We start from the raw sequence: 21,054 nt of genomic DNA on the forward strand, positions 1-21,054 counted from the left end.
GACATACACACACACTTTCTCTCTCTCTGTCTCTCTCTGTGACACACACACACCTGCTCACTCACTCTGTTTCTCTGATGCTCTGTCTCCTCAGATGAATATGCTGAATGCAGGGAAAAAACTCAACACAGAGGGGACACACACACACTCACACACACATACACTGACATTCTCCCTCCTCAGATGAGTCTTGCCATCTCAGCACAAATCTTTGTGCTGAATGATGAGCGTCCCAGTGCAACTGCAGTATAAAAAGGCAAGGATATGTGGGGTTTTCTGTCTTTACTGTATTCCACAGTCAGGTGACTATGAGAAATACTCTTTCAGATGAAAGAGAAGGCAAAAATATAAGACAATTCTAATTTTAATTGGGAAGTAGGTTTGCCACCTGAAATGCCCACAGACCCAACTTGTTAATAAGAGCGATTGCTTCTTATTTTGTATTTTAATTTTTGTTATTTGGACTTAAAAAAGACAGGTCTCAAACTTAGTTAAGCTTTTCTGCTTAATTTTATATTTAACTGATTTCTTTAGATTAAGTAAGTCTGCACATAGAGCATGGGCTTCCCTGGGGCTCAGTGGCAAAGACTCCTACCTGCCAGTGCAGGGGACGTGGGTTCTATCCCTGGGTGGGGAAGATCTCCTGGAGAAGGAAATGGCAACCCACTCCAGTATTCTTGCCTGGAAAATCCTGTGGATGGAGGAGCCTGGTACACTGCAGTCCATGGGGTTGCAAAAGAGTCGGCTAAACAGCACCACACAGAACACTTTCCTCTCCCTGGTGAGTGTGGGCGGCCCTGAAGCAGACTGGCAGCAGGGCCCCATGGGGCCGCTCACCGCCGGGCGGAAGCTGGAGGAAGCGCTTTTGGGTGAAGGGTGTGCGGGGGCCTGCCTGGCCCCAGTGAAGAGGGCACCGTGCTCTGCACCCAGTCAGATGTCATTGTGAGCTGGCACCTCTCGTAGTCTCCCTTGGATTCCTGAAGCCTGATGACTTGGAGGAGCATGAATTGTCTGGCAAACAGTTTTTCCTGTTTATCATTCAAGTCTTTAAAATTTTTCTGCTAAACATCCATGTGATAAGTTTATCTGTGACAAATATCATGAAAGTATTATTCTCATTATTGAAAATCTAGATGTCTATGTATTAAAAAAGAAAAAAAATTTACACAGCCTCAAATGACTGTTAACATTTTATTTTCTTCTTTCTTCTGTACACGGGTATTGTCATTTTTGCTTTCATGTACAATTTTGTAGACTTTTTTCTTTTTCTCAAATTGAAAATACTCATTTCACCCAATAACCACATGACTGAGTTTTACTATAAGCCACAAAAATGTTGGGGAACACCACAAAGTCACTGTCTTATAAAGCTTCTAATCATGGGAAACAATTAAAGACAAACAGGTAATAACTTTGAGAAAGTTTTGGGGAAAAGAAGTGAAACTTCCCCAAAGTCTTATCTCCCAAACTTAATGATGGTATGTATCCTAAAATTTATTTTAAAAAGCTAGTGGTGATGTCTTATTTTAAAAAATTAGATTATATATATATATATATATATATGTTTTTATTTTCCCACATGTCGTCAGCTAAAACTTTAAATGTCAGCTAAAAAACTTTAACTTTTAAACTTTAAAACTTTAAATTTTTAAATGTCAGCTAAAACTTTGTTTAATAATGGCTGTGTAGTGTTATTCTATGTAGATGTGCTATTAATTTAAGCATTTTCCTAAAGATTGACAAATAAGATATTTATGTTCTGTTTATTTATTTGGCCATGCTGCGTGGTGTGTGAGGTCTTGATCCCATACCAGGGACTGAACCCAAGCAGTCCGGCAGTGAAAGCGTTGAGTTCCAACCACTGGACTACCAGGGAGTTCCCTGTGTTTACTTTTAAATAGGATATTTATTTTTACTCTGTTAAAAAACAATTCTGTATCAGGTGTTCTTACATATAAACTTTGGAGTTTCTAAATGTTTCCCTTAGTTTATGTTCTCAAAGAGAAATTGCTCACTTAAAAGCATATCCATGATTAAAATTTTAGTGTTTTTGCTACTCTCCCCTGCAAAAAGGCTTTCACTAGTTAACACTGGGGACTTCCTTGGTGATGCAGTGGTTAAGACTCCATGCTTCCACTGTAAGGGAGCATGGGTTCAGTCCCTGGTCAGGAAACTAAGATCCCACATGCTATGTGTTGCAGCCAAAAAAAAAAACAACAAACTGATACTCCTGTTAGCAACATAAGAGAGAGGACCCTTGTCAGTATATTCTTATATTGAATTTTTTTTAAGTGAGATATAATTCACATTCTATAAATTCCATATTTAAAACATGTAATTCAGTGGTTTTAGTCTATTCACAGGATTGTGTAAAGATCAGCATTATCTGATTCTAGAACATTTTCATCACCCCCAAAAGAACCTTAAGCGTATCGCAGACACTGCTTTTTTCTTTCCTCAACCCCTGGCAACTCCATATACCTTCCTTTATGTCTCTATGGACTTGCCTGTGTTGGGCATAGTGAAATGAGACCATATATGGTCTTCAAGGTGCCTGACTTCTTTCACTTAGCACAGTTTTTTCCAGGTCTCTCCATTGTGTAGCATGGATGATTTTCTTAGAGTCTGTTTTGACTTTCAAGGACTTGCGTGATTCTTCAGGGGAACAACCCAGATTTGTCCTTGGATGTCTGTCTGGGAACCTGTTTATCTAGATTCACATCTTTTAAGTGTCTTTCCCAGGAATATTGTAGATTGTTCATTTTGAGCCCAAGAAATATGTTTGATTACTATCAGTGTGGTTTAGGAGTTAACACTGATACGTGTTTTGTCCATCTCTCAGCTTCCTCCTGGCGCCCCTGGGTGCGTGGATCTGGTTAAGCTGTCAGTGTAATATAAAACGATACTGTTCCTGTGGTCGGTCATCTGCCGTCTGTCCCTTTTAAGGCCATTTTCAAAAGGGGTAATTTAGTGCCCTTCTTGGTGGAAGCTGAAACAGAGACTTCCATTTAAACTCTTTTGCCTCCCTCCCCTCCCCACCCCCCAGCTGACCTTGAGATACATGGAAGAAATATTTTTTGTCTTGTATTTTTAATCCCCAGCAGATATCTTTTCCAAGCTCCCAACAAGGTCTCTTGAAAAAAAAAATTTTTTTTCTGAGGAATTATTGACTTGCAAGATTAAAATTTTATATTTTTGCTTACTAATACCTGCCTTTTGGGATACTTCCGCCTTTTAAACACTGGTTGATTGTGCTCATGTCTTGCTTGGGTTTCCCTTCTCCCTCCAGGATGTCCCAGCTGTGCCACTTCCTAGGAATATATCTTGACAAACTGCCTTTTCTCTCTGGTAGCTTGGAAAGAATTAGTAAGAATTCGCCTGCCAGTGCAGGAGACACAGGTTCAGTTCTTGGGTTGGGAAGATCTCCTGGAGGAGGAAATGGCAACCCACTCCAGTATTCTTGCCTTTGAAATCCCATGGACAAAGGAGTCTGGAGGGCTATAGTCCATGGGGTCACAAAAGAGTCGGACACAGACTTAGCAACTAAACAACAACTCTAAATCTCAAGACAGATTATTTTATCTGTAAAGTGAGAGGTGGACTAGACAACTGTAGGATTCCTGGGAATGGGATTGCTAGGACATCAGGTAAGTATGTTTTAGTTTTATAAAGAACCTGATCTTCTCCCAAAGCAATTGAGTACACCGTCACATTTAGGGTTTCTGACCAAGTGTAATTAATGCTTGTCTGGTGGTCTGCTTCCCTGGGGTGTCATCAGATGCTCAATGAAACTAACATTAGCTTTTGGCTAGAGAGTTCCAATCCAGGCTCATTTGGTCATTAGTTATATGGCCTTGGGCACAATACTTAGCATCAATTAGTAATCCTCCCTTTCCCCTTATACAAAATAGACATCATTGTGCTAATAAGCCTGCAGGGTTGTTGAAAAAGATTGGCGATGTCATGAAACATGCTTTGCGTAGTTCTGAGTATCTCCATTTGATGTGTGTTCAGTAGTTCTGGCTGCTGTTACTGTTACTGCCTAATGATTAAATACCTAGGTACCACCACACCTGCCTGAGCTACCTGCTCAGCTTGCTGAAGAGCCCCCGAAAGAGAGACCTTAACATGAGGTATGAACTGAGGAGAGGGTCTCACTTTGAGCTTCAGAGAACTGCCTTGGTAGAATTAGGTCTTCAGCGTGTTGTCTTTTAAAGTCTCTTTGAATAAACACCTGTGTGTCTCTGCCTTTTTCAGTGTGTCCACCCTTGCGTGCTAAGCAAAAGCTTGTTCCCCGAAGGCTGAGTGTCCCAGGCACAGAATATAGTAACATCCCAGGGATGGTAAGGTGCTCACAGGATCCCAGCCTTAACTGGGTGTGTTACCCTACTGTTGAGTTTCTTGCTGTCTTTTCTTTCTTTCTCTTTCTCCCTTTTCTTCTCTTTCTTCCTCCCTCCCTACTTTTTTTTTTGTCTTTTTATTGTGGTGGAAAACACATAAAATTTACCATCTAAATCACTTTCTTACAGTTGATTGATTTAAATTTCTTTGAAGTTTACTTAGCTCTTCTTTTTCCTAAACCATCTTAAGTACTGAATCAGCAGTGAGGTAGTCACACTGAATTGTCCCCCCAGCCTCACCCCCCAAGTAGTGAGTCCTGCCAGAATGACCAGTTCCCTCTGGATTTAGGCTTGTTTATGACCCTGAACTGTGTTTATGATAAAAATCCAGAAGAATCCTCCTTTGCTTTCATCATCATCTCCTGGGATTCTCAGTGTTGTGTTTGGGCATATCAAGCTAAGAAAGGGAGCTGGGAAGAACGAAAGGGAAATAAGCAGCTGGGCTTTGCACCCCGTCACTCCCAGGGTGGGCCAGGAAGTCTGAGCAGAGACGGGGTGACCAGAAGGCCAGAGGGAAACCGCACCACCTGGCAAGCGTCTACACCCTTCAGCACAGGCCAGGCCTCCTGTTAAGAGAGCAGGCGGCTCACAAATGCGGCCGATGCTAAGCCATCATCCAATGGTGACTGTAACCATCCTAGAAAGCCTGCTTGTCTCTTCCAGGTCCTCCGTAAGTTACTTCTTTATTTCCTGAAACTAGCACCCATGTTATTGTCAGATTACTGGCAACCTTAGCGTGGTTATGAAATGACAGATGTTCTCTGTGACACCACACCTGAAAATATGAGACATAACTTCTGCTTCCAAAGGGATGTTTCCTTAAAAGTGGTGTTAGGTGTTAGGAGGCTGCACGTTTATTTGGCAGTGCTCCAAATCAGCTTTCGGAGAAGGCAATGGCAAGCCACTCCAGTACTCTTGCCTGGAAAATCCTATGGATGGAGGAGCCTGGTAGGCTGCAGTCCATGGGGTCGCTCCGAGTCGGATGCAACTGAACGACTTCAGTTTCACTTTCACTTTCACACAATGGAGAAGGCAATGGCAACCCACTCCAGTGTTCTTGCCTGGAGAATCCCAGGGATGGCAGAGCCTGATGGGCTACCATCTATGGGGTCGCACAGAGTCGGACACGACTGATGCAACTTAGCAGCAGCAGCAGCAAATCAGCTTTGAAATGTCCTTTTTAGGGCTGCCTTCAGCACCTGTGACACTTACTTTCTAAAGGCATCTGTTACAGTAAAGCATGCTCCTGTACAGTTATTGGCTTTTTTGTGAGTGGCCAAAGGTTATCTTTGGCGGGCTTCCCTGGTGGGTCAGAATCTGCCTGCAATGCGGGAGACCTGGGTTTGATTCCTGGGTCTGGAAGATCCCCTGGAGAAGGGATAGGCTACTCCCTTGTGGCTCAGCTGGTAAAGAATCCGCCTGCAGTGCCGGAGACCTGGGTTCGATCCCTGCATTGGGAAGATTGTCTGGAGAAGGGAAAGGTTACTCACTCCAGTATTCTGGCCTGGAGAATTACATGGACTGTATAGTCCATGGGGTCACAAAGAGTTGGACGTGACTGTGCGACTTTCACAGGTTATCTGGTGCTGAGTCTGGTGACAAGGTTAGATGATCATACAGAACACTGTTTTTAGTTAAAAAGAAAAGGTGCAGTTTTGAGTGACCAGATGTTCTTGTTCGAAAATCAGACCAGCTGAATGTTGATGCTGCTTGATGATACGTGAGAGCGAAGACTGGGGGAAATAAATCTCACACATTGAGCTTGACCCTATATCCTTATCACCCTGCTGACATCAGCTTTATCCAGGAGCACACGTGGCCAGTAACTTTGTGTATTAGCATGATAAATGCCACTCTGGGTTGGAGCAGTGTGCCCAGGATTTGCGTCCGCTAGTGGCTTCTATGGCTTCCCTGGTGGCTCAGACGGTAAAGAATCTGCCTGCAGTGTGGGAGACCTGGGTTTGATCCCTGGGTTGGGAAGATCCCCTGGAGGAGGGCATGGCAACCCACTCCAGTATTCTGGCCTGGAGAATCTCCATGGATAGAGGAGCCTGGCGGGTTTCAGTCCATAGGGTCACAAAGAGTCAGACACAACTGAGCGAATAAGCACAGTGGCATCTATAGGTATTTTGTTGGAGACCATTGTTGCCGGTTCTAGACTTGGAGCTGAAAAAGGTGTTTCAGATTTCTGTAAAACATGGAAAGCCTTCAGATCTTTGCATACACATTTCCTACATAATATACTAACACCAGCTTGGTCCACCAGGACCTTGCTCCACACAAGCAGAGGCAAATGTTTTCAATAAAGCATCCTGTTTGCCGCTCTACACCCGTGGCCAAGCAGAGGAGGAACTGCCACGTTTTAGGCACTCAGGAGATGCCGAACAGATCCATGCATTCACAGTTGACGTCACTGTTTGTGTGAAGCTTGCATCGGAAGAATAACATGCTTGTCTCTCTCTCTCTCTCTCTTGCAGTTGTCAAGTCTAAAAGTTCCGAATCACTCCCCAATGTCTGATGCCTCTGTCAATTTTGACTACACATCCCCCTCCCCATTTGACCACAGCACTGACCAGGAGGAGAAAATCGAAGATGTTGCCAGTCACTGTCCAGCCCCGAAGGAGCTGTACGACGTTGAAGAGGAGGCCGGGCCCCTTTTCCCCAGGAAAACGGCGTCCCATAACGGTATGGAGGACAGTGGCGGAGGAGGCACGGGCGTGAAGAAGAAACGCAAGAAAAAGGATCCAGGGGAGCACGAAGGGGCAGCAAAGGGAAGCAAGGACAGGGAGCCTAAGCCAAAGAGGAAGCGCGAGCCCAGAGAGCTGAAGGAGCCCAGGAAGGCCAAGGAGCCCAGGAAGGCCAAGGAGCCCAGGGAGCCCAAGCAGAAGGACGGTGCCAAGAAGACGCGGAAGCCGCGCGAGGCCTCAGGCCCCAGGGAGGCCAAAGAGAAGAGGGGCGGCCCCGACGCTGCAGCCAGGACGAAGTCCAGGAAGGCCAGGTGCGTCCCCTTCTTCCCGCCCCCGGCCCTGGGCTCTGTGTCCATGGCTCAGCTGGCCATGGCCAGGCTCTAGCCCCTGGACAGAGCTTCCCCACTTTGAACCAAAGTAAACCCACCTCCTCACCTCCTGAGGAGAGAAAGATAGCCTTAATTAATACTGTGCCTGCCATTTCTTGCCATTCCTTTTGGATTAAGAAGAATTAAAGTATGTGAGCACACGCAGGGTGTTGGGGAAGGGACGTCACAGATGTGTATGGGGTGGGCAGTGATTCGGGGAGCAGCAGCCATGTAGACAGCAGAGGGGCAGCTGTCAGGGGTGAGGCGTGCACAGACCCAGGGTCGGTGCTGGGGGTCTGGGAGAGCCAGGGGTGTGTGCAGAGCTCTAGACAGAGGACTGCCTAGACCCCCTAGCTGCGAGCCGTCTAGTGCTGGCGCCTCCCTGGTCCGTGTCTCTCATTTGGCATCTAACGCTGTGCCTGACATGTCAGCAGGTGTTCCGAAAATGGTGAGTCAGGGAGACCAGAGGAGACAGACCACAGTGACCCATGTAGAGACCCGTCTAGAGAAAAGAGGGCGTGGGGACACAATGGCTGCTGGAGGTGACCGCAGGGGGCCCTGGCTAGAGATCCTGTCAGGATCCAAACATACTCTTTATTCAGGGAGCTAAATATTTGTCATCGCTGTACAAAAGTGTGCTTTCCAGGGGGCTCACTGGGTAAAGAATCCTCCTGCAGTGCAGGAGACATGACTTTGATTCCTGGGTCAGGAAGATCTCCTAGAGGAGGGCATGGCAACCCATTCCAGCATTCTTGCCTGGAGAATCCCATGGACAGAGGAGCCTGGTGGGCTGCAGTCCCTGGAGTCACAAAGAGTCGGACACGATTGAGCGACTGAGCACACGTGCATGCAAATGTGATGTCTTTTGTTCTCTTTCTAAATTCTTGGTGGAAAATATTTAAACTTTCTGAGGTCATACAAAACTCCTCTATATTTAAGGGGAATTTAAGTTCTAAATGCTGAGGCAGAGTATAGATGGGGAGCACCCATTAAAGGTGCAGAAATTGATTCAGTTGCTAACAGGATGTAAGCTAATGGGGGCATCAGTCCTGTACAGGGTCAGGCAGAGAGGACATTAGTTTTAAAGAGAGAAAGCATTTTAGAATGCCTTGTACCACAACTCAGAATTTATTTTATGGTTCGGTTCATTTTCAGAAGGACAGTCTGTTGGGACCAGATGGGTAATTGTCTAATCCAAGTTAAAGCTGCCTTATAATATGCACTCTCTTCTGCCTGGCAGGGGATTTTACCTTTTGTTTATCACAGAGGCTTGGGTGGGATCCCAGGAATGTAGTTCACAGCAAATGGACATAAACTAACCTCCTCAGAAGGTCAAGAGAAGTCAGTAAAATCAGGAGTCTGACTAACGAGCAACTTGTGTGTGTGCACAGTTATGTCTGACCCTTTGCGACCTCGTGGACTGCGGCCTGTCATGTTCCTCTGTCCATGGGATTTCCCAGGCAAGAATACTAGAATGGGTTGCCATTTCCTCCTCCAAGGAATCTTCCCAATCCTGGGATCAAACCCGAGTCTCCTGCATCGGCAGGTGGATTTTTTACCACTGAGCCACCTCAGAAGTCCATTGAGCCACTTTCTCAGTGAACCTAGTGCACACAGGCTCATCTCTGATGTGGGTGGAGTGGCTTGTGGGGGTGGGTGTCCAAGTTGAGTTTCTATCTTCTGCCAGTAACTTCCAAATTATTTTGGAGAAGCTGAAATGGTTCTGCAGGGTAGCTACTTGTGAAGAGGGAGACTCAGACATGAGTTAGTGGTGTGACTGAGTTTGGTTATTAGAGGAAGCAGCAAAGAATCCTCCAGGGTGATGTTTTAGAATTAAGGCCATCAGGGGGAGGGTCTGAGAGCTCTAATAAGGAGTTTGGTTTGTGTTTAGAAGGTAATAGAAAGTCAGAGGTATCGGGCTCACTTTAGTCACTGGTCTCTGGTGCTTGTAATTTTATCAACTTCTTCTTAAAGGAATTCATGTTTACTTTTTGTGAGACAAGGTGACAAGTATATAGACATTGTCATAGATTCCATTTGGGGCAATGAGGGGGAGGCATTTCACAAAGCAAGTTGTGTGCTAAGTCATGTCCGACTCTTTGGGACTCTTTGAACCATAAGTCTGCCAGGCTCTTCTGTCCGTGGGATTTCCTAGGCCAGAATACTGGAGTGGGTTGCCATTTCCTCCTCCGGGGAATCTTCCCGACCCAGGGATCAAACCTGCATCTCCTACGTTGCTGGAGGATTGTTTACCACTGAACCATCAGGGAAGACAAAGCAAGGTTGGGTGTCAGATGTATGCATAGCAATGTTAAGGGAATTGATTTTTATCTAATGAGGCTATATAAAATATACATGAGTTGGATAAGTGCTTGTGAGTTTGCTAACTGAGAAAACAGCAGATGCTCTTGAGGTTTAGAAATCCAGGAGACACCTTCTGAGAAAATGCTGACAAGTTGGGCTGGTTATCCCTTTAGAAATGTACATAAGATCCACAAGGCTTTCCACCTCCCTTGGTACGGGAGCAGTGGAAGATTGACCAGTGGATATCACGGAACTCCTCCATGCAGCCCAGGTCCGGTTCGGGACTGTTGAGCCTTTCTGTCTTTTTTATATTTATAAAGCTGCTTCGGCTCCTTTAACTCACGACTCCACTAGTCAGCAGAGGCAGCTCTAGTTCTGAAAGGACATTAATTGATTAAAAAAAAATGTTGATAATTAAGTCATATGTTTTGTGTTCTTTGATTTACTCTGGCAGATTGGCTTAAGTACATGTTTTGATTTGAGCCTTTATTGATTAGCCCCTGGATCGCACTCCTCAGTTACAGATGATTCAAGGGACGTTTGGATTGTTGGAGGAGCTTCGCAGCTGATTTAAGGGCTTCCGGTCTTTTCTTCCTTCAGTCCATCTTGCCAGCTGCCGCCTAGCTCATCTTTCTGAAGCCCCGCTGTTACCTCATTTTTTATGTTTGTAGCTGGTGGTGGTGGTCAGTCAAGCCCCCTCTTCCCTCTCTCCATTCCAGATCATCTGGGAACCGGTCCACAGAGATGGAGGTGGAGTTAGCAGCTCTACGACTGATGGGCCGACTTGAAACACTTGCATGGCTTGCGGCCAGAATCGGGCTTCCTGTTACGCCCTCGGTCGAGTTCACCCACCAGCACTGCAGGCACGGCCCTGCAGAGGGAGGCCCCTGGGCCATGGATGCTTTATTCCTCCTCTCAGTCTCTCCAGTCCCGTAGGTCCCCATCAGAGAAGGTCAGGCAAGTGAGAGGAATTATAGAAGGGATAAAGTATGTTTCCAGTATCGTGCCCTCCTCGGGAACAGGGAAGCCTGAAGACATGGGGACAGGGAAGTGGGATTCCCTCTAACAGTTACACCTACTCAGACACTTCTGATTGTTCCCTCTGCCTCCAGCACAGAATCAGGCTCCTTTTTCTGTTCCACAAACCCTTTGAGGTCTGACCTCTCCTTGCCGGCTGGTCTCTGACAACAGACCTTTCCAGCTAGATTGACCTCATTAGGCCTTTATGAAATTTTTTAAATTTTATTTATTTCTGACTGCGCTGGATCTTCATCACTGCGCACGGGCTTTCTCGGCTTTTGGCGAGTGGGCCACCCTTTGTTGCGTTTGGGGCTTCTCATTGCAGTGGCTTCAGTGGCTGCAGGACTGCAGCGCACCAGCTCGGTAGTTGTGGTGTGCGGGCCTCGACACTGAGGCATGTGGAGTTTTCTCGGGCCAGGGATGGAACCTGTGTCCCCTGCATTGGCGGGTGGATTCTTAACCACGGGACCACCAGGGAAGTCCTCCTCAGGCCTTAAATGAGGTACTTGGTTCCTTCCGCCTCGGGATCACTCTTCAACATTATGCCCTTGGTCCCCCTCTCAGTATCCCAAAGTCCTTCCCATTCTTCAGCTCTGAGCTCACATCCCACCCAGTTCCTGCACAGAACACCCACACCTGGTGCTAGAGCATCCCATCCCACAGCTCTCGGGGCCTCACTGGCATCACAAATCAAGAGTTTTGGACCTTGAATAAAAGACATCTAGTGCAGCCCTGCCGCATTGCGACCAGGGAAACAGAGACCCACAGAGAAGTGACTTGTTTGCAAGGGTGTGTCATAGACTCAGACGTCCTGACTCCCAGTCCTGTACACTAACCTCTGCTGTAGGCTGTCTCTTAGTCATAACGCGGGCTTTTCATGTATGTATTTGTCTCCTCAATAGAAGTGAAGTGCCCAAGGTCAGGACCACCATGCTTTGTGTCTTCTGTGTCCCCGAGGTTGTCAGTTCAGTTCAGTTGCTTAGTCCTGTCTGACTCTTTGTGACCCCATAGACCTCAGCACACTAGGCCTCCCTGTCCATCACCAACTCCCAGAGTTTACTCAAACTCATGTCCATTGAGGCAGTGATGCCATCTAACCATCTCATCCTCTGTCATCCCCTTCTTCTCCTGCCCTCAATCTTTCCCAGCATGAGGGTCTTTTCCAATGTTCTTTGCATCAGATGGCCAAGGCATTGGAATTTCAGCTTCAGCGTCAGTCCTTCCAATGAATATTCAGGACTGATTTCCTTTAGGATGGACTGGTTGGATCTCCTTGCAGTCCAAGGGACCCTCAAGAGTCTTCTCCAACACCACAGTTCAAAATAATCAATTCTTCAGCTCTCAGCTTTCTTCATAGTCCAATTCTCACATCCATACATGACTACTGGAAAAATCATAGCTTTGACTAGACGGACCTTTGTTGGCAAGGTAATGTCTCTGCTTTTTAATATGCTGTCTATGTTGGTCATAACTTTTCTTCCAAGGAATAAGCATCTTTTAATTTCATGGCTGCAGTCACCATCTGCAGTGATTTGGGAGCTCCCAAAAATAAAGTCTGTCACTGTTTCCCCATCTATTTGCCATGTAGTGATGGGACCAGATGCCATGAATTAGTTTTCTGAATGTTGAGTTTTAAGCCAACTTTTTCACTCCTCTTTCACTTCCATCAAGAGGCTCTTTAGTTCCTCTTCGCTTTCTGCCGTAAGGGTGTTGTCATCTGCATATCTGAGGTTATTGATACCTCTCTCACCAGTCTAGATTCCAGCTTGTGCTTCACCCAGCCCAGCATTTCTCATGATGCGCTCTGCATAGAAGTTAAATAAGCAGGGTGCAGTACACAGCCTTGACGTGCAGCCGAGGTTGTCAGCAGGGAGGTTTGTCAGGTTGTTGGACACGTAGAAGGGGGTATGTGTGTGTTTGTGTAGTTTATATATTATTTTAAAGTATTAAATATATATATAATAAAATTGTGTTCTTAGAACAAATGGTTAGAGCTCTTCTCCCAAAAACAGGAGCCATACAAGTTACTGTACAGTCATTCCCATTGTTAAATAACAGTAGGTAGTTGTGATTAAATATTTTAATCCCATAAATTTTATTATTTTAGGAATGAAAACTTCAAGGTAACTTGTCCAAGATGCCAAACTAATGGGCAGCACTGTCAGGATTTGGCACCAGGCTCCCCTGACCACAAAATCCACTTTGTTCTCTGTAGCTTTGCACCTCTTTTCGCCTTGCTAGGGAAGATGGCAATGGATAAAAGTGGGGAGAGCCTAGTGTCAGAGAAACTGGTTTATATCTGTAGGAGACAGCCCCTCTCCTACAGAATTTCAGTTCGCACACTCGATAGGATCCTCTCAGGGACAAAGATGACCCCAACCTTTTCCTGTTCTGTTTCTCTTTGCATTTGAGGCAGCAGCTAATTGAACACAGTTTCTCTCCTTAACAGATGATAGGGTCTAGTGAATTTTCCTTTTCAAGGATGATAATTAATAGTGACTAATATTCACTTATTACTTAGGGGATAAAAACAACTCAGGTAGCAGGAGCCTTTAAAAAACAAAAACTACCCTCTCCCTTTACCTGCAAGTTACCCTGGAGCGTGAGCCCAGTTCACTCCTTTATTATATAAAACTTAAGCAGGAAAGCTCCTCCAGGAAGCTGATTTAGGTTCTCTGTCATTTCCCTGACTCTGAAATTTAAATTTCACCAGTACAGTTTGCTTTTCTTAAAATTATAGTACCTTTCCTAAGGAGAATGGGGCCACTGGCATTCTCACAGAAGACACCCAGAGACACAGACACCCAGAGATAACTAATACTCTTAGAAACACACACACAAACCTGTGCATACATGGACACCATGGCCCCGACAGCTGCAGCGTGGGACCTAGGGGTAGGCAGGTTTGCGGGGTCAGGTAATGTTGATAAGGGCTTTGGGAAAATGCTTTGAGATTAGAAAAGCACCAGGCCAGCTCGTCAGGCAGGTCAGATTTTTACCAGTTGAGAAAGAAATTTCTCCCTGGGCAGCATCACGTGATGTAATGGATACTGTCCTCAGTGGTTTTTTTGCGTCAAACACTTCTGCTTCTGCTGCTGCTAAGTTGCTTCAGTCGTGTCCGACTCTGTGCGACCCCATAGACGGCAGCCCACCAGGTTCCCCCGTCCCTGGGATTCTCCAGGCAAGAACACTGGAGTGGGTTGCCATTGCCTTCTCCAATGCAGGAAAGTGAAAAGTGAAAGTGAAGTTGTTGAGTCTTGTCCGACCCTTAGTGACCCCATGGACTGCGGCCCACCAGGCTCCTCCATCCATGGGATTTTCCAGGCAAGAGTACTGGAGTGGGGTGCCATTGCCTTCTCCAAACGCTTCTGAGTGCCTATGAATTTTGTCTTTCTTTCTTGAAAACGGCCTTGAGTAAAAGTCAGATTCATGGCATTAAAGCGCGGCTTGGTGAGCAGGAAAGACGAGCGGTTCCAGTGTGTACGAAGCCATCGGGCCCTGCTCAATATCCAGGGAAAATCTGAGGGGTAGCTTTATGGCTCTTTGAGTTACTCTTGCAAACCAGGAGCCAAGCGCTTTGACAGAGAGGGAGGTTGCATTTGTAAGCCAGGGTCTTGAGTGTCGGTGTCCATGTTGCTGGTTGAGGGCAGAGCATATACGTTTTGGAATTTCCACATATGTCAGAGCTGGGGCTGGTTTATATTGTCTCTCAAAAGTCAAGAAATGAATCCGTGTGCTGGCGTAAGTGAAGGGTTATGTGATATCTGCTAGGAATGAAAAAGCCAAAATGAAAAGAAATGAATACTCTGATTAGCCCCAATTTCTGTGCTCAGCTTTTTACCCCCATTTGTTTGGATCTGTCAACCCACAGCAGATTTTTATCCCAAATCCAATAAATTTGATAACATCCTAGGAGAAAGATTTTATGTTTTCTGATTTTTTTTCTTTGATGCTCGCTTCAAAAAAGGTAAGCCCCAAACCTTTTGCTTATGTAACTGTTTGAGCTGTGAGTCAGCTAAGAACTATGAAGCAGGAGGGGTAATAAAATTCAACCAGGTCAGCTCTGCCTCACTGCTCGAAGGTGAATCACCTGTCTTTGTTTAGAGTGCAGATCTTTATGGAGGCTGAACTTAGGTCATGAGAGTCCATTGACAGGATTCTTTCTGTTGGGAGACTTGTTTTAACATTCTGATCATTTTATTAGGAGAAAGAAGCAAATATAAAGACATAAATGAGTTCTGAGTAGAGAACCTCTGCTTAGAAGCTACTGGGCTTTCTGTTAAGTAGGGAAGAAAACTAAATGATAATGTCAGAGACCCACCTCTGAAGCTTTGGATTAAATCTCTGTTCCTATATTTGTAAGAGCTCCTGGAGTTCTTATTCTGTAATTCTTAGGATTTTCTTTTTATATATAATTTTTAAAATTAATTAATTGGGCTGCACTGGGTCTTCGTTTCTGCGCACGGGCTTTCTCTAGTTGTGACAAGCAGGGCCTGCTCTCCAGCTGCAGTGCACGGGCTTCTCACTGCGGTGGCTTCTCTTGTTGCAGAGCGTGGGCTCCAGGGGGTGTGGGCCTACTAGTTGAAGCACGTGGGCTCAGATGTTGTGGGGCGTGGGCTTCGTGGCTCCACAGCTCATGACATCTTAGTTCCTGGACCAGGGATCGAACCTGTTGCCCCTGCAATGACAGGTGGATTCTTAACCACTGGACCACCAGAGAAGTCCCCTCAGAGCTTTCTGAATTAGGGTCTGGGGTATAGGAAACCTTTACTCGGTCCATAAGGAAACAGTTTCTAAACAGTAATGCTAGATGAATACCTGCTCCTTTATTTATCCAGTATGTATGTATTACCTCCTGCGTACCTTGCTTAGTTAATGAGCACTTCTGTTGGGAATGGGACAGTGGAGGAAGGAAGATGCCTCAGAGGTATCTCTGAGCCTTGCCATCGAGGGACTTTCACAAGTTAGAGAAACAGCCTGGCAGGTGTTCCCAAAACAGGCAAAAATATAAACAAGTGAAAGAACCTAATATACAGAATAGCTGAAAGGATTTAGAGAATTAAGAGTATTTCAGGGAGTTCCCTGGTGGCATGGTGGTTAGAATTCTGTGCTTTCACTTCCATGGCCTCAGTTCAGTCCCCAGTGAGGGAACTGAGATCCCACAAGCCCAAAAAAAAAAGTGTTTCAGTTCTGATCTAGGGAGTCCCTTGAAAGAGTACTGTGTTATTAAAGCAACTGAGCCAGTTATTAAAGGAATTAATAGAAAAGACTTACAGCAATGTGATGTTTGGGGGGTTTCCAGTTTTAAAATGGTAGATCAAGCATGCTGTTATTTTCCCTTCTTCACCAGATTTTCACTTAATGAAATGACAGGAAGAACAGAAGGGAATAAATTCTTCAAAGATGGGAGGTGTTACGAAGTTCCAGATGTGGGGGGCCCCTGGTCAAGTATTGATGGGTGAATGCTGTGGAGGACGTCCCCGCTCAGAGCACATGCAGGAGCCGTGTCTGCAGCAGAGGCGGAAGTACTTCCCCCTGATGGTGGCCCCGGCAGCCCTGGAGAGGGGCCGGGGCTGGAGGTGGCAGGTCGGGGACCGTCTGCAGAGCGGCTGCATGATCTGGCAGCTCCAGGCTGAAGTCAGACAGTTATTCTAAAGATGCTGAGCAGCTTGTTCTGGAAGAGGGTCTAGGCTCCAGTTGGGCAGGCTGACATCCACAAGAAGTGGGCACAGGCTTCTTTGCCTTTCCCTGCCCAAACCCTTAAAGGGGGAGAGAGGGGCAGCCCCTTGTGTATGCAGAGTCCCAGGTCAGGCCTCCCATTCCAGGGTGAGGCTTGCTGGAGCAAGTGACTTAACTCGGCAGCAGGGAGCCTCACCAGCCCCTGTGTTATCAGCCTCCTTCACACTAAATATTAATCGGCCGCCAGAGATCCGCAGACCATAAGGAGAAGCAGTAGAGCAGCAGGAAGAAGAGGACTGACTGACCAGGACAGCTGTCCTCAGAAAAAACAGTTCAAGGCAAAGAAGCCATAAAGATTTCAAATTAGTGTCCTCATATCCAAGATGATCAATACCATGTCTGCAAAACAAGAAATGTGTAATCAGGAAAAAGACATAGTCAGAAAACAAAAAGAATGAATGAAAATTTAAAACATGGTTGCTCATACTCATTCATCAAAAATTTTGAGCAGAGAAAGGAATAGGGGAGATATATAAGATCTAAGCTGATCAGCTTTAGGATGTGGGTAGCGGTTGCTTAATGTTGATGAATAAAGAACTAGAGGCAAGAATGTATTTGGAGTGAGAGAGGTATCTGTCAAGAGCAGATCTTTCTGGCAAGTGGGATTTGGTGCAAGTAGGGATGGCTTGTATGTTTCATTTGAAGCCCTTCTATGTTTAAAAAAAAAGTATTTTCATTTGCTGTGATCACTTTTAATAAGTTTGTTAACTCTGCTTTGTCATCTTATAAGTATGTAATTTTTTTTTTTAATTATTTATTTGGCAGCATCAGGTCTTAGTTGTGGCACTCGGGGCTCTTCAAGGTGGCGCCCATTTTCTCTTTGCTTGTGGTCTTCACGCTCCAGAGCACTTGGCCTCCGTTAGTTCGAGGCACGCAGGCTTAGCTGCTCCACGGCATGTGGGATCCTAGTTCCTGGACCAGGGATTGAACTCACGTCCCCTGCATTGAAAGGCAGATTCTTAACCACTGAACCACCAGGGAAGTCCCTGTAATGTTTCTGTTTCTTTTTTTTTTTAAGCTAGGATGTCACAAACTTGCATAATCTTTGTTTTGATGATGCTAATGATGTGATTAGAGGTTCCAAGAACAGGGAGATATGATTCACATCATGTCTGCAGATAACTCCATCTACACCAAAACCAATAGTTTTGGGGGAGTGTTTTTCTTTGAACCAATATCTTGAAAAAAATCCGTGCTTAAGTCAGCCCTGCATGTATAGATGGGACGAATATGGGTAGCAAGTAAAAGTTGGATTAAGTGTGCAAATGAGCTCCCTGGAGTAACGTCCAGGATTTCAGTACTGTCCTTCCTGGAACAGGCTCCGAGCCTGTGGCGAGGCCTGGATAGAAGCTATTCTGGAGAGTCATTCCCCAAGTGGGGCAGTGGCTCCCAGGCTGGGCTCCCAGGGGCATGCACATTTGTGGAAGCAATGATTGACCTCATGTGCTGTTTTCAGTTGTCTTGAATTTGGGGATTATGGCAACTCACTGTGGAAGTAACTGATTGTTTCCTGCTGAAACTTTCATGAGCATTTTGCCAAGTTTAATGTTAAAATGAGATGAGTCATTTTGAAATAATGCAGTTTGTCCGGTAGATAAAAATTTTTCAATACCTGGAATCCATGGGGAAAAGTTAATAACAAGACTCATAGCCATGAATCTCAGTGTTCTGATGCATACCCAGACTTTTCTTCTAGTACTCAGATCCAGCACTTAATTTCTAACTCTCAATTCAAGCAAACAAAGCTAGAGGTAGGGAACTGGAGATGGAGCTGGGAGAATTTGAGGAAGTCTGTCTTGTGATTAATACTATAATTTTCTACGTGGAAGGCAAAAAGGGTACTTATTTTTCTTCTCTTTTTTTTAACTGTTCATTTTGTATTGCAGGATAGCTGATTAACAATGTTGTGATAGTTTCACTTGAATATCAAATAGATGTATGCATTCTCCCCAGACTCACGTCCCATCCAGGCTGCCACATAACACTGAGCAGAGTGACACTTTGGTTATCCATTTTAAATATAGCAGTGTGCACATGTCCTTTCCAGACTCCCTAAACGATCCATTCCCCTCAAAAAAGCGTACTTGTTTTTCTAATGCAAACTGTGGAGAGTCAAGATGTATAAAATCTTGGCTGATGAGACTGTGTAGTAGACAGGATGTGAGAGCGTTTTGGGGCTGAGGGCTGCTAATGAACTGCTGTTGGTCATGCCTGGTCCTTGTCCTGCATGGATGGTACAGTTTATACGTTGGAAGTTTCTTGCATGTCATAAATACATGATAGATGCTTTCTTTAAAGTGGACGTATGGATATATGTTAAAAACTCAAGTTGAGTTTTACTACTAAAAATAGGTACTTTGAGCCTCTACAATCTTGTTTGCCATTTTTTTTTTCCTGTCCTGTAATGTAATTTGTTCTAACTCTGAAAGCTGGAAAAGCAAGGATTATAAAAATTAGATGGCTTTGATGTGGCCTCAAGTGTCGTTAAACGATGAGAATATTAGGCCTTTGTATTATGAGAACCACACTGGTTGCGAGTGACATAAACCCAACATGAATGAACGTGAGAAAAAGGGGAACAAGTGGTTCCCTGGTTTAGGGAGTCAGAACCCAGGGCTCTAGTCAGGAACTCCACCGAAATCTTTGTCCCCCAGCCTTCCTGAGCCTCTTTGGGTGTTGGCTCCATCCTTGACGACTGCCTTCCTTCTCCAGATTGAACTGTGCCTGCCCATATCTCTGGGCTCATAGCTTAACAGACCTAGGACCTAGGAGGAAAGAGATTATTCATTTTCCTGCCCACTCCTGCCAGAAATTAGTCCTTTTTTTAAAGGAAGGAGCCTTTATGCAGAGTATAAAGAGAAACACTGGGCTGGAGGAAGCACAAGCTGGAATCAAGATTGCCGGGAGAAATATCCATAACCTCAGATATGCAGATGACACCATCCTTATGGCAGAAAGTGAAGAAGAACTAAAGAGCCTCTTGATGAAAGTGAAAGTGATGAAAGTGAAAGAAGAGAGTGAAAAAGTTGGCTCAGCATTCAGAAAACTAAGATCATGGCATCTGGTCCCATCACTTCATGGGAAATAGATGGGGAAACAGTGGCAGACTTTATTTTTGGGGGCTCCAAAATCACTGCAGATGGTGATTGCAGCCATGAAAATGAAAGATGCTTATTCCTTGGAAGGAAAGTTATGACCAACCTAGTCAGCATATTAAAAAGCAGAGACATTACCTTGCCAACAAAGATCCATCTAGTCAAGGCTATGGTTTGTCCAGTGGTCATGTATGGATGTGAGAGTTGGACTATAAAAAAAGCTGAGCGCCGAAGAATTGATTATTTTGAACTGTGGTGTTGGAGAAGACTCTTGAGAGACCCTTGGACTACAAGGAGATCCAACCAGTCCATCCTAAGGGAGATCAGTCCTGGGTGTTCATTGGAAGGACTGATGTTGAAGCTGGAACTCCAATACTTTGGCCACCTGATGCGAAGAGCTGACTCATTGGAAAAGACCCTGATGCTGAGAAAGATTGAGGGCAGGAGAAGGGGACGACAGAGGATGAGATGGTTGGATGGCATCACTGCCTCAATGGACATGAGTTTGAGTAAACGCCAGGAGTTGTTGATGGACAGGGAGGCCTAGCGTGCTGCTGTTCATGGGGTCGCAAAGAGTCTGGCACAACTGAGCGACTGAACTGAACTGAGTCCCACGTTGGCCTTGCTAGGTCATGTGTCCATATCTGGACCAATTCCTGCAGTGAAAGGACTAGGACACCGTAGCCCAGCCTGACTCTCTGCTTACTTTCGTGGTTTGGGAGTCAGTACTGCTTATCAGCAAAAAGGTGCTGGGCAGTAAATGTCCACTTCAGCAATGGTACAGGTATATATACCTTTTACGTTTATGTGTGTGTGTATAATTTATATGGTTTTTCTTCAACCATTGTGAGAATGAGTTGCAAATATCATGCCTTTTTATCCCTAAATGCTCCAGTGTATCTTTTTAAGAGTAATGCCATTTTCATAACCATTTGTTTAGTTATTGCTTTTGTTTCCGTACAGTCTGTGGAAAGACACGCTTAAAATCATGCAAATATCCTGTGTCTCTTCAGGTTGTTCTCCCCCAGATTTAGCATTCCTTGATGGCTCTGGACTATACTTATCTTGATTGCAGTGGTTACAAAATGATTTTCCAACTCCACCACTCTGTCTACATTTACTGTTTGGATTGTATAATAAGCAGGAGCTTTCCTTTCCCCCTCATTTATTCATTATTTGTCTGTCTGTCTATCATTGGTGTGGATTCTTACCATTTTCAATGGCTTATAATTCATTACTGACCTTAATTGCTTTCGTGCTCACATGGCCCCAGTTTTGACCAAGGAGAGTTCTTCCAGCTGACTCCTGTGCCCTTTTCACGTGCTGCCTTCACTTTTTTGGGCATTCCCTTTACTTTACGACACAGAATGTTTCGGGCTGATATTACAACTTCCTTCTCTTGGAACCAGCCATTTTTGTGCGGAACTTTGGAATTCGAAAC

At 45.2% G+C, this 21,054-nt stretch overlaps 1 protein-coding gene across 10 annotated transcripts in view; it reads left to right on the forward strand.

Moving 5' to 3' along the window:
* Positions 1-21,054, forward strand: part of CHD6 (chromodomain helicase DNA binding protein 6) — a 201,717-nt gene that overhangs the window by 62,424 nt on the left and 118,239 nt on the right. For all 10 annotated transcript variants that reach the window (XM_044927646.2, XM_025263458.3, XM_044927647.2 and 7 more), the window contains one exon: positions 6,878-7,398. In XM_044927646.2, the coding sequence (XP_044783581.2) occupies positions 6,878-7,398 (521 nt within the window). The remainder of the gene's footprint in view (positions 1-6,877; positions 7,399-21,054) is intronic.

This window comes from Bubalus bubalis, chromosome 14 (genome assembly GCF_019923935.1).
Source record: "Bubalus bubalis isolate 160015118507 breed Murrah chromosome 14, NDDB_SH_1, whole genome shotgun sequence".
NCBI classification, from domain to species: domain Eukaryota; kingdom Metazoa; phylum Chordata; class Mammalia; order Artiodactyla; family Bovidae; genus Bubalus; species Bubalus bubalis.